This window comes from Palaemon carinicauda, chromosome 3 (genome assembly GCF_036898095.1).
Source record: "Palaemon carinicauda isolate YSFRI2023 chromosome 3, ASM3689809v2, whole genome shotgun sequence".
Taxonomy (NCBI): domain Eukaryota; kingdom Metazoa; phylum Arthropoda; class Malacostraca; order Decapoda; family Palaemonidae; genus Palaemon; species Palaemon carinicauda.
In genome coordinates this window covers 171565649-171580056 of record NC_090727.1, presented here as the reverse complement: position 1 = coordinate 171580056, position 14408 = coordinate 171565649, and the positions used below count along the sequence as shown (strand labels likewise).

General features: G+C 32.4%; 1 protein-coding gene across 4 annotated transcripts in view; it reads left to right on the top strand.

Annotated features, from left to right (window-relative positions):
* The window catches only part of LOC137638048 (glutaminase kidney isoform, mitochondrial-like), a 480442-nt gene that overhangs the window by 461569 nt on the left and 4465 nt on the right, over nucleotides 1-14408 (top strand). For all 4 annotated transcript variants that reach the window (XM_068370139.1, XM_068370142.1, XM_068370138.1 and 1 more), the window contains 3 exons: nucleotides 12034-12210; nucleotides 13679-13810; nucleotides 14182-14336. In XM_068370139.1, the coding sequence (XP_068226240.1) occupies nucleotides 12034-12210; nucleotides 13679-13810; nucleotides 14182-14336 (464 nt within the window). The remainder of the gene's footprint in view (nucleotides 1-12033; nucleotides 12211-13678; nucleotides 13811-14181; nucleotides 14337-14408) is intronic.

Genomic DNA, 14408 nt, shown 5'->3' with positions numbered 1-14408 from the left:
ACTAGACAGACGCTGGGAGATTTAGTCAGTCGATGAAATTATCTTAGATTAGTGAAGAGTACTTTTGTAAGATGCAATATCAGTCAAACGTAATAATAGTCATTGGTTATAGTAGCCATATTGGGAAAATAATCATTTTGAAAATAGTTATACGTTAAAACAAACATATATTATGGAAAATGTATATGGTCGTGAAGATGATAGTAATATATATATATATATATATATATATATATATATATATATATATATACAGTATATATATACATATATATACATGTGTGTGTGTGTATCATTCGTAAATTTTATATTGTAACTTTACAATTATAATTAGTAATATATAGATTATACATGTATATATACATTAATAATTAGAATTTCAATTGGCCATAATAAAAAATCAAGAATGGCAAAGGTTATCTACTAAAACATCTAACGTTGGAAAATCTAAAATATTTACGTATATGGTCAAATGCCATATTTGCAAATAGTTGGATGTTTCGAGAATAAATAGAGAGAAGACATACATTTTCTTACATTTATGGAGAAGATTCATCAGATTATTTATTGATGATAGAAATGTAAATAAATTTCCTTTAAAAGGAAGCAATTGATCTCTAATATTACTGCGAACGTGATGCCTCTGCAGTGATGTAGCCAATGCATTTATTCAATATACGCATGCGTTTATACACACTGTATGCATGTGAACGCTTGTATTCACACACGCGAAGATTTGCCTTCACGGTTGACAGTGGAAAATGATGAATGCTCAAGCATGTAACAGATCGTCGGCATTAAACATGGGTTTTTTTTACCGTAGAGTTCTTTGCTTTTCGATCAATGTTCCAAGAGGCATTCATCTGTGTGACCTTTCTAAAGGCCGGATTTTCAAGCGAAATTCCTGTGATGTTTCAGTTAGATATAAAACGTCACGCGAAAGTCTTTTCAAGAGGTGATTTGTAAAGTTTCTCTCTTATCTCGAAAATACGAGACTTGGCATAGAAAAGTCTTCGATTTGTTCTGGTTTCGGTCGTTCTCACGATCTGCAACTCAGAAGGAAAACGAGAGAGAGAGAGAGAGAGAGAGAGAGAGAGAGAGAGAGAGAGATAGGACTAGTTTCAAAGTTTCTATTAACATCTTGCTAAATCATACTCCAGCACAACACTGGGAGTGCAAAGTACGATAAACGATTGCAGCGGACCAGAGTACGATAACTTTTCAAAGTCACTTGATTTACATCGGACACATTTTTAACGATAACTCAACTGCTTATTCTAGTTTAACTAGCTGAGACCCTTTATTTCTGTAATTCAGAGGCAGTCGGGGAGGGCAACTTAACGTTCTTGCCTTATTTTTATTTTTTTCCTTTTTTTACAATATTACCAATTTTATTCTTACGACCTTATCTGTTCCCCTGTCTCTTTGCAGACTTTTCTTGTTATTTGCAATTTTATCTCATGATTTATATCATCACTTATTTTTGTCTTCAATGCAGCTTTTCTTATACATCTTCTTCGATTCCTAATTCTTCTACTTCTTTTACTACAATGTTCTTCTTATCATTTTTCTGTCTCTTTGTAGACTTTTCTGCTTATTTGCAATTTTATCTCATGATTTATATCATCACTTATTCTTGTATTCTATACAGCTTTTCTTATACATCTTCTTCGATTCCTAATTCTTCTACTTCTCCTTTTACTACAATGTTCTTCTTATCATTTTTCTGTCTCTTTGTAGACTTTTCTGCTTATTTGCAATTTTATCTCATGATTTATATCATCACTTATTCTTGTATTCTATACAGCTTTTCTTATACATCTTCTTCGATTCCTAATTCTTCTACTTCTCCTTTTACTACTATGTTCTTCTTATCATTTTTCTGTCTCTTTGTAGACTTTTCTGCTTATTTGCAATTTTATCTCATGATTTATATCATCACTTATTCTTGTCTTCTATACAGCTTTTCTTATACATCTTCTTCGATTCCTAATTCTTCTACTTCTCCTTTTACTACTATGTTCTTCTTATCATTTTTCTGTCTCTTTGTAGACTTTTCTGCTTATTTGCAATTTTCTCTCATAATTCATATCATCACTTATTCTTGTCTTCTCTACAGCTTTTCTTCTACCACTTTTTCGATTTCTTATTCTTCTACTTTTTCTCCTACTACTATGTTCTTCTCATATTCTTCTTCCGTATCTTTACAGAATTTTCTTCTTATTTGCAATTTTATCTCATGATTTATATCAACACTTATTCTTGTCTTCTCTACAGCTTTTCTTCTACCACTTTTTCGATTTCTTATTCTTCTACTTTTTCTCCTACTACTATGTTCTTCTCATATTCTTCTTCCGTATCTTTACAGAATTTTCTTCTTATTTGCAATTTTATCTCATGATTTATATCAACACTTATTCTTGTCTTCTCTACAGCTTTTCTTCTACCACTTTTTCGATTTCTTATTCTTCTACTTTTTCTTCTATTACTACGTTCTTATTATTCTTCTTCTGTCTCTTTGTAGACTTTTCTGCTAATTTGCAATTTTGTCTCGTAATTCACCTCATCACTTATTCTTGTCTTCACTACAGCTTTTTTTATACTTCTTCTTCGATTCCTAATTCTTCTACTTCTTCTCCTACTACGTGTTTCTTATTATTCTTCTTCTTTATCTTTGCAGATGTTTCTGCTTATTTGCAATTTTGTCTCAAAATTCATATCATCAATTATTTTTGTCTTCTCTACTGCTTTTCTTATACATCTTTTTCGATTTCTTAGTCTTCTACTTCTTCTTCTACTACTACGTTCTTCTTATTATTCTTCTTCTTTTTTCCCGCGACTTTGCTTTCGCCACCATAAATCGCCAAACGACTTCGCTCTTTCGAGAAGCGCATTAAGTCATTTTTGCCGATTTCCTGCGAGTCATATGCATCTTGGGTAGCAGCGAACACGTGTTTGATCGCCTTCCAAGTATTCATTTATTTATATATACGTGACCTTTTTTTACCTTTTTCTTTTCTCTTTCTGTGAAATTTTAGACGTTTTTGGCACTGGGCGATCTTTGTTGTCTACAGCGGGAAACGTGTGCCATTATGGAGTGCGGGCATCACGTTCGGGCAAGGTCGACGCGGGTGTAGGGTATAGGGTGGGGAGGTGGTGCCTCTTTCCTCCCTGTATATATATATATATATATATATGTACATATACATATATATATATATATACACATACATATATATATATATGATATATATATATATATATGTGTGTGTGTATGTATGTGTATATATGTATATATATACATATATATACACATACATACATATATATATATATATATATATTTATATATATATATATGTATATATATGATATATATATATATGATATATATATATATGATATATATATATATGATATATATATATATATATATGTATATATATATATATATATATATATACATCTCAAGATTTGCAGATGACAGTTTTATTTGTGGAATCATGGAGGGAATTGCAATAGCTGATGGATGTGGATAGAAATGTACGACTGAAAATGAATATGAGTAAAACTAAGAAAATGTTCGATTATTATGCAGGAAATTGTTAATGAATACCAGAATTAACTTATGCATCATAATCTTTGATCCTTATGAAACCCGTAGAACATGAGCTAGTTACAATTCAAAGAGCAGTGGAAAGAATAATAATAGAAATAACACTAAGAGACAGAAAATTGTAATATGGATAAGATAGCAAATTAAACTATAGGATAGACTAAGAACATGTAAGGAAAAGAAATTGACAGGGGCAGGACTTAAAGTGAAACTGATAGCTAATAGATGGACAAAAATAATGGCAGAATGGATCCCCAAACATTACAAATGAAGCAGGGGTAAGAATAGACGACGATGGATGAACAAACTAATAAAATTTGCCGGTTTAGACTGGTATCGAAAGCCCAGAAACAGATACGAGGGGAAGGTCATGTCTGAGGAATTTGTCTTGCAGTAGATTAGCTACAACTGATGATGATAATGATATATATATATATATATATATATATATCCAAATGCAGCTGTTTCTAGTATACTGCAGGACAAGCCTTAGACATGTTCATTTGTCTGGGATTTGACCAGTTTTCATCACTATGCTGGTCTGTGAAAATTGATGATGGTTGGAAATTTTCACGTGATGGCTCACAGCAAACCAATCTAGTATAGGTGGCCGTGACTAGTGCAGCATTTCTGATCATGGCAATACACAATCCAATCACCACGTTAAGGTACCGCACAGAAAAGGGAATATGTGTGTGTATATATATATATATATATATATATATATATAGAGTGTGTATAAAACACCATTTCCTTTATCAAAGTTTCGCCAGATACAAGTTCTCGGGTCTGAAATCCTCCGGAATTTTATGCACCATTAATTCAAAGGCTATATAATCGTACTGTTATGAAATTATGAACCCAAAATTCTGAGGTATGGAATACACTCTCTCTCTCTCTCTCTCTCTCTCTCTCTCTCTCTCTCTCTCTCTCTCTCTTTCATCAGCATTAAAAAAACTCTCAAACGATCGAGAATCTAGACTTGAAGTGAATATTTCCACCAACCTCAGATCATTCTCTACGTGGCCAGAGAAAACACAGATGTTTTGCCGAGATAAACATTGCATATATCAATAGCGTTTACTTCAAAAAGTCACATTTATCTGGGGGGGAAATTCACTCGCCAACAAATACCACACCCACGAAAACCTAATCATGATTCGAGTAACTCACTATTATTATTATTATTATTATTATTATTATTATTATTATTATTATTATTATTATTATTATTATTATTATTATTATTATTATTCAAAAATTTTTAATTGCTATTTCATATAACAGGAACTATTGTTATTGGAGTGTTTTTGTTTATTACAGCTAATTCCACTTCCAATCATCATTCTACCTTGAGAATGTTTTGATAGAATATACGAAAGTGATTGGTACCTTCACCTTTTTGCTTCGTATCTGGTGGATTTATATATGTATATATATATATATATATATATACATATATATATATGTATATATATATATATATATATATACTTATCGGAGAGAGAGAGAAAACTATTTATGATCAGGGCAAACGCAAGGTTGTGTATTCTAAAATAATAATAATAATAATAATAATAATAATAATAATAATAATAATATTAATAATAAACATGCTCACATATACTTTTTGGACCTTCACGTCAATATTGAAAACTTCAATTCAAAGCAAAGCTCCTTTACGGTTTTATCTTATATCTCAAAGCAACTAACTTTATAAATGTGACTGTTTAGCATGTAGTTATAATGCATCTCATTTAAGCGAGAGAGAGAGAGAGAGAGAGAGAGAGAGAGAGAGAGAGAGAGAGAGAGAGAGAGAGAGTTAATCTGCATGTGAGCATATTGTGTATTTACATCTATCTTATATGTATATGTATTAGAAACGTGCGAGCACAGACAAATTTGTATACATTCACGAGAAGATGTATAGTAGCCTAACTGTATAAAAACCTACATAATGAAACACAAACAGCCTGATATAAATCTCACTTTATAGTTTACGTATGGAAGATCTATTTCAATGTTGTTACTATATTTGAAATATTTGCTTTAATTGCTCATTACTTCTCTTGTAGTTTGTTTATTTACGTATATCCTTTCCTCGCTGGATATTTTTTCCTATTGGAGCCCATGGTCTTAGAGCATACTGCTTTTCTAACTAGAGTTGTAGCTTACCTAATAATAATAATAATAATAATAATAATAATAATAATAATAATAATAATAATAATAATAATAATATGTAACTGTAGAAAACTTAGTGTCATTCATTCAATATTCCAATAACTTATTCAAAATTTACAATTATAGTTTTCAAGTTTTTTTAAACTGATGATTATCGACAAGAAACGTCTAATTAGAAAAGTAGAATTATTGATTGATTATGGGTAATCTGGCGTCGTATTGATTGATTGTGGATAATCTGACGTCGTAATTGCCAGGGTCAATGTTAATTTAAGCAACACCAGTATATTAACAGCTTTTTCATTACCAATTTTAAAACGTTAAAAAATGAGGAAGAAACCAAAGTCTAGAAAATGTAATTGATGAAAAATTAGAAACTTTTTTCGTCAAAAAAGATAAGAACTGTAGTAAGCAGATTTAATTGTTTTCATATATTTTTTTATTACATCTTGAGCATAAAAGTCAGGTTTCGACTTATGAATTATCATCATAATACGTTTAAAGTTTATTTTAGAAAATGGAGCATGATTTAGGCTTATTAATTCAATGTACACTAATCTTGCATACGTCCAGATAAGCATATGCAGTATATATAGGTATATATATATATATATATATATATACATACATATATATGTGCATATATTTATACATATGATATATATGCATATATATGCATGTATTTATATATATCTATATCTATCTATATCTATATATATATATATATATGCATATATTTATACATATGATATATATGCATATATATGCATATATAGATAGATAGATAGATAGATAGATAGATAGATAGATGTATATATACATACATATATATACATATATATACATATATATATATATATATATATATATATATATATATATGAGACTGAGACTACCCTCAACCCCCACCTTATGGTAGAGTATGCTGGAGTCAAGGAAATAGGGTATCTGTTCAACAATCTCAACCAAAAAGATTCCCGAGGCAAGGAAAATATAAGGTAAAATGCATATATATATATATATATATATATATATATATATATATATATATATATATATATATATTCGAATGAGCTCAGTAACTGAAGACGACCAACATTGCGTTTCAACCCCGAAACTCTATCCTTAGTAACAGTCTATGTCTAGGGGTACAGGGTCCAAGGCCTTAACGTCGCCAGTAATCTGCCTGTAAATTTATTCCTCAGCTTCTATTTATACCCGCCATCTACAAAATAAAAGATTATCCTCATCATATTACTGTTTAGCTCGACTTTGTGCCCGTTGCTCTCTGAGGCCACCTTTGAGACGGCACGTTCTCTAGAAAATTATCTCGAAAAGAAGAAGATCGCTCCGCATGAATCACTGGCGAAACGTAAACAACATTGTATCCCCCCTGACAGTCTCCAAAACACGATTCCTCAGTGCCACTGTTTATGCTCCTCTTTCGCCTGGTTTCTTTATGCGATTCCTTAGTGCCACTTTATCTCACATCATTTATCTAAATTCCTCATTTCTGAAGCCGAATGTTTCGTAAATTGTCCCATTCATTTTCACAGGATCTTTTGTTCTCGTTTTTCACTTCAATCGACGTGATATCGTGTTTTGGGGTCACCACTCCCACCTTTGCCCTTTGCTTCCTTCAAACAGACGTCAACATACACGTCTTTTCCCCTCCCATAAGTCTCCCCTTCCCCCTAAAGCCTCCTTTCTTCCCCTTCCTGAACCCTCGTCTTCCTCTTTCCCTGGCGAGGTGCCCAAAGAGAAGATTTCTTAGAAGTCATTCTCTCGACTCATTATCACGCCGAGCCTGTTCCCTTCCCCTCATGAAGATGGTGTACATTCTGCCGCCTCCTGGTGACCTGCCTCCCCTCCCCTGTCAAAACAAAACACGAGGGAGATTTCGTGATGTGTGCTTTCACGAAGAGAGAGAGAGAGAGAGAGAGAGAGAGAGAGAGAGAGAGAGAGAGAGAGAGAGAGAGAGAGAGATTTCAGAGCTGATTTTCACGAGAAAAAAATGAGTGAGATGGCAAGTGAAGAGAGAGGTTGGAAAATTAAGAGTTGATACTTCAAAGAGAGAGAGAATATATGATTCAGAGCTGAAGTTTAACACACGCACACACACACACAAACAGGCCCAAACACACATGAGAGGCTCATTGTTGAATGTATAATGGTATAAAGAGTTAATTAGAAACTGATTTATTCGAAAGAAAAAGGGCCCTAAGAAATTTCATACCTGATATTTGACACTTCAAACGAACAGAGAGAAAGAGATTTTCTCATTATCTAACCCAACAACAAAAACATGGGAAAATAAGGTAATTCAACAACAGTATTCCTAAGCAAAGTAAAGGAATTTTTTCCCTTGATTAAAAAAAAAACATTATTCTATGTTCGTACTTTTCCTAACTGTTAACGAATTGTTATAGTTATCCATCTCTGTACTTATTCTTTCTTTCCTATATGGACCTTTTTCACAAGTACTTACGTCCGGGCCTCAGGCATATCATTCTACATTCGTCTAACTTAATTTACTCAAAATTAAAAAATCTTTTTGTAACTGTATGAAAAATGATCGACTGTAATTAAAAAAAAAACATTTAATCTAAATACCTCTTACCATATGTAGATGAGATCATCATAGTGAGGGGTAGATGGAGATGCTTTGGGCATCCTCTTCGCACTCCCCAAAAGAGATTAGTTCACCAAACTTTTATCTGGGCTCCACAAGGCACTAGAAGAGTTGGAAGAAACAAGCCTACATGGCTGAGGACTATAAAGCGTTAAGTACGAAATTATGAATAGAGAAGTATTGATTTAAAATTTCAAGGTAGAGATGACTGACGAAATCTTACTGAGGCCCTTTGGGTAGGCGTAGGAGGAAATGGTGCTGATGATGATGACCTCTTATCCTGTGTCAAGTTCATTAACTATTAATTTGAACAGATATTTCTGGGAGCACAACTAACAAATTCTTAGGTATTTACAGGTCCTTATTTTGCACGGATGGCCGCGAGGCAAAAGGATAATCTTAACCAGCCATTGGCATACCGTGACCCCATTAAAATGTGTCACTGCCACATTCAGAAATGACAGGTATTTAATGTTCCTTCAACACTCGAGTCATGTAACTTTAATCTCGAAAGTTGGATCTCTCTCTCTCTCTCTCTCTCTCTCTCTCTCTCTCTCGGTTAGTTTATTTTAACATGAAGTTACTGCAGCCTCAAGGACTCATAACTTGACCATATTTACAAACAAATAAGCCCGTTAGTTCTTATTTCCTTTCATAAAATTACGAGGAAATAAGTCGTAAATAAGAGATTAGGCGGCTCTAGGTCTTTAACATCTATGGAGGAAGCATTAGCCCTGGCGACCACTTAATTAAAAATGCCACTTGACAGGTAAGGGAAACTTGTTGCTTTGAAGACAAATAAATCTCGTTCTTGAAATTAAGTACCTCACATAGCAACGCTTATTAAAAGAAAAAGAAAAATAGAGAAAAATACGTAGCTATAATTTTTTTGTTCTTTGTGTTTGTTGATTGTTCGTAACTATCATATGTTTATCTGTATTTTACTTTCTCTCTCTCTCTCTCTCTCTCTCTCTCTCTCTCTCTCTCTCTCTCTCTCTCTCTCTCTCTCTCTCTCTCTCTCTCTCTCTCTCTCTCTCTCTCTATATATATATATATATATATATATATATATATATGTATCTATATACAATATACATATGCTTTGTATAAACAGATATATATACTGTATATATATATATATATATATATATATATATATATATATATATATATATACTGTGTATATATATACATATATATACTTTGTATATATATACTGTATATATATACATATATATACACAGTATATATATATATATATATATACACGTATGCCTACATACCTTTCTGAGTGGAGATACCTTAACGTGATTAAATAGTTTGTGTATCGCCAGGGTCAGCAAAAATTTACTTGTCATTGCCACCCATACTAGCTTGGTTTGCTGTGAGCGATCACACCAAAATCTACCACAATCTTCAAGCTGCACTGGCCAAAGTTATATGGCAACTGGCCAAACCCCAGACATGGCCAAGACATGTCTGAGGCTTTGTCCTGCAGTGGACTAAAAACGGCTGCATGTGTTGCTGTTTATTGATATATATATATATATATATATATATATATATATATATATATATATGCTGTATATATATATATATATATATATATATATATATATATATATATATATGCTGTATATATATATGTATATATATATATATATATATATATATATATATATATATATATATATATATACTGTATATATATACATATATATATATGTATATATAATGTGTATATATATATATGTATGTATAGATATATATAAACAACATTTTGATATATATATATATATATATATATATATATATATATATATATATATGTATATATATAACAATAATAGTGAAAGTAGTGTAGAAAGTGTTTGGTGGATGGTGTGGCAGAATTATTAGAATGAAAGGGCCCCATTACACAAAGTAGAATGAGAGGTAAATGGTGCACTATATATGAAGGGGTCGATGCCCTGTTGGGAAGGCTCTGTGTAGGGAGTAATTTTGCTACAGTTTGATTTTAATATACCAAAAGAATAACAATAACGAGAAATAAGTAAACTAATCCAAAATGGAAACGAAAATTGAGTAAAATAATGAAATCAAGTTAGATAATAAGAAGAAATATGTAATAAATTCTATTGAGTTTAATAAGGCTTTGAAATAGAGGTTGTCATGAATAAACTCTTTGTATAATAAATAAAGAAATCTAATTTCCCCCCTGATATGTACGACTCAACAAAGCCCTTTTTGTCCAATTGTTTGTACCTTACCATATCCTTCCTTGTTACGTTCTCCCCATAAGTTTATTAATACACATATTCAAATCAAGTGATGCTTGATTTCATAAAAAAAAAAAAAAATGAGAAACTCAAGGAAAGTAATAGCGGGAAGAGTTATTTCAAATGCAAGTAATATTTTATTCTTTTCAGTTCAATTCAATTCCTAAAATAGTTTTATTTTAATCGTTTATCAATTCTCTTGCAGTTTGTTTATTTACTTTTCTATCCTTCCTGTGCTATTTTTTACCTGTTGGAGCCTATGGGTTTATAGCATTTTGCTTTTCCAATTACGATTGTAACTTAGGTCGTAATAATAATAATAATAATAATAATAATAATAATAATAATAATAATAATAATAATAATAATAATAATAGATGTCATGAAAGAAAATGAGAAACGTTAACGGGAGGAGTAACGTGAATAGTTATTTCAGATTATTATTATTATTATTGTTATTATTACTTGCTAAGCTATAACCCTAGTTGGAAAAGCAGGATGCTATAAGCCCAGGGGCTCCAACAAGGAAAATAGCCCGGTGAGAAAAGGAAACTAGGAAAAATAAAAATTTAATAAAAGTAACAAGATGGAAATAAATATCTCCCAAGTAAACTATAAAAGCTTTAACAAAACAAGAGGACGATAAATTAGACAGAATAGTATGCCCGAGTGTACCCTCAAGCAAGAGAACTCTAACCCAAGACAGTGAGAGACCATGGTGCAGAGGCTATGGCACTACCCAAGACTAGAGAACAATGGTTTGACTTTGGGTTGTCCTTCACCTGGAAGAGCTGCTTACTATAGCTAAAGAGTCTCTTCTACCCTTAACAAGAGGAAAGTAGCCACTGAATAATTACAGTGCAGTAACCCCTTGGGTGAAGAAGAATTGTTTGGTAATCTCAGTGTTGTCAGGTGTATGAGGAAAGAGAGGAGAATGTGTAAGAATAGGCCAGACTATTTGCTGTGCGTGTAGGCAAAGGGAAAATGAACCGTAACCAGAGAGAATGATCCAGTGTAGTACTTTCTGGCCAGTCAAAAGACCTCATAACTCTTTAGCGGTAGTATCTCATTGGGTGGCTGGTGCCCTAGCCAAACTACTACCTACAACTACTAATACTACTATTACTACTACTACTGCTAATAATAATAATAATAATAATAATAATAATAATAATAATAATAAAAGGTTTCTAGAAAGAAAATCAGAAACGTTAAGGGGCGGAATAACGTGAAAAGTTATTTCAGATATAAGTATTTTTTTCATTCTTATTATTATGTAGATTAATTACAGTATTGACATTTTTATCTATCGCTTTTTCCAGTGTTGTTCAATGGAAGTCAATGCCGAGAGTATGTCTGTCATGGCGGCTACCTTGGCCAACGGAGGCATCTGCCCCATCACGGGGGATCAGGTCATGAAGCCTAACGCCGTCAGGGATGTGCTGTCTCTCATGCACTCCTGTGGCATGTACGATTACTCTGGGCAGTTCGCTTTCAAGGTAAGAATATTGATCTTTTTCTCCTTTGGTTATTTTTTTAAGAAAAGTTTTTCACCTGTTGTTTTCAAGAATTTTTTTTCACCAGTGTTTTTTTAATTTTAATTCACGCTATTTTAAAGAAACTTTTTCACTTGTTTTTTTTAAGACATTTTTATCACCTGTTGTTTTTGAAGATTTTTTTTTCATATTTCTTAAGAAAAAAAAATTTCGACTGTTGCTTTTGAAGAAAGTTTTTTCACCTGTTGTTTTTGAGGAAATTTTTTTCACGTTATTTTTTAAGAAAAAAAGTTTTTCATGTGTTGTTTTTGAAGAAATGTTTTTCACCTGTTATTTTTGAAGATTTTTTTTTTCACCTGTAATTTTTTTTTTTTTTTTTTTAAGAAAAAAATTTTCCGTTATCTTTTTTAAGAAAATTTATTTTTCCCCTTTGGTTATCTTTTTAAGAAAATTATTTTTACTTTCGGTTATTTCTTTAAAAAATTGACTTTCCCCTTCTGTTATTTTTTCCAATTCATTTTTATGAGATCACTTCATTCGAAAATACAACAGAATCTAATTTGTTTTCCTTTTAATTTATCGTTTTATATTTTCATTCAAGACTTTGATGTTTCAGAGTTAGAGATCACTTCCAAAGTCTATTTTTACAATAAGTAGATTGTCTTGTGGTCCTTTTGACCACCAAACGAATGCTATTTTCAATTTCATTCTGTTCCCTTTTGATTGTCATCCCTCTGCACGTAGCGCCTTGGACGTGAGTGTCCCATAACAACTTCCATACTAAACTAAAGGTTTTCGGCAATATAATCTAACTTTATAGCTTTCTGTCCCTACACTGAAAAAACGTCTGAAAACGACGAAAATAATGAAAAAAACGTTAAAAAAACGCCTGAAAACAATGAAAAACGCCTGAAAACGCCGAAATTTGGCTTTTATTTTAGTTCGCTTTGATCTCTTTTCACTTGCCTTTCTAACGCCATTGAGTACATTGCTCCATTTTAATAACTCAAGATAATATCCTTAAGGCAAAAGTTCTATGAGAGGACAAGAACAGAATCAGTTATCTCAGGATAAACTATTTTACGCGATGCACTGTAGGCATTACCTAAGCGTCTTAATAGCGATCCTTCGGTCCCTAGTTGTACTTATTTTATTTCTTTTTTCTTTTTCGATTCCATTCTTGCTTCTTTTTCTTCCATCTTGCTGTCCAGCCTCGTTACCTTTCATAAGTGTGACTGTGATTTACCTTAGATACATTTGAACACTGAATGGCCTCTAGACCCCAGCGCCGGTCTATTTGCCCAAAATTTATAAACTCTATCAATCCATAAGAGAATGCTGATTGAGATCATCGACATAAATTAATCTATTTGACATCAGTTAAGATCAAGTTAATATCGGTATTTGATCTTTCATAAATAGTCTCAGATCCTGCATGAAAACATCTTCTTCATGAGACCTTCTTCTGCAGGTTGGTCTTCCTGCCAAGTCAGGGGTATGTGGCGCCATCATGCTTGTCATACCCAATGTGATGGGCATCTGCATCTGGTCGCCCCCTCTTGACCCGTTGGGAAATTCGGTTCGAGGTCTCAAGTTCTGTGAGGTAAGTGGGATTTTGAATTGTTTATTATGAAGCTCCAGTAAAAGTATTATAATGATAAAGATAACTAATTGTATTATTTTATTATGAATGAGTGTAGTTCGTGTAAGTGGGAGGGTCCACCTTGGTCTCCTACAAAGGGCCAGCATAAAGTATAATAGATACAAAAAAGTACTTATAATCTAAGTATACATCAGTGGATGGAACCCTTATTCTTCACTGTATCTATACTATCTCACACTACACAATCTGCGCAGTGTGAGTGCGTGCAGGTGACTGTGATACTGAATGATATGTGTTTAGTTTAAATACTGCTTAGGAATATATTACTCTCAAACAAAAGTCCAATGCCTAAATAGTTTCGTACTCCGTAGGAGTTGGTCCAAGTCTTCAATTTCCACCGTTATGACAACCTTCGCCATGCAGCCAACAAGAAGGACCCTCGAAAACAGAAATTCGAATCTCGGGGACAGAAGGTAGTGTCACTCCTGTTCTCTGCTTGCTCCGGTGACGTTACGGCAATGAGAAGGTGAGCTGTTACTTCCAGTAATATACCAGTAGTAGTAATAGTATTATTGACCAAGAAACATCCCTAGTATTC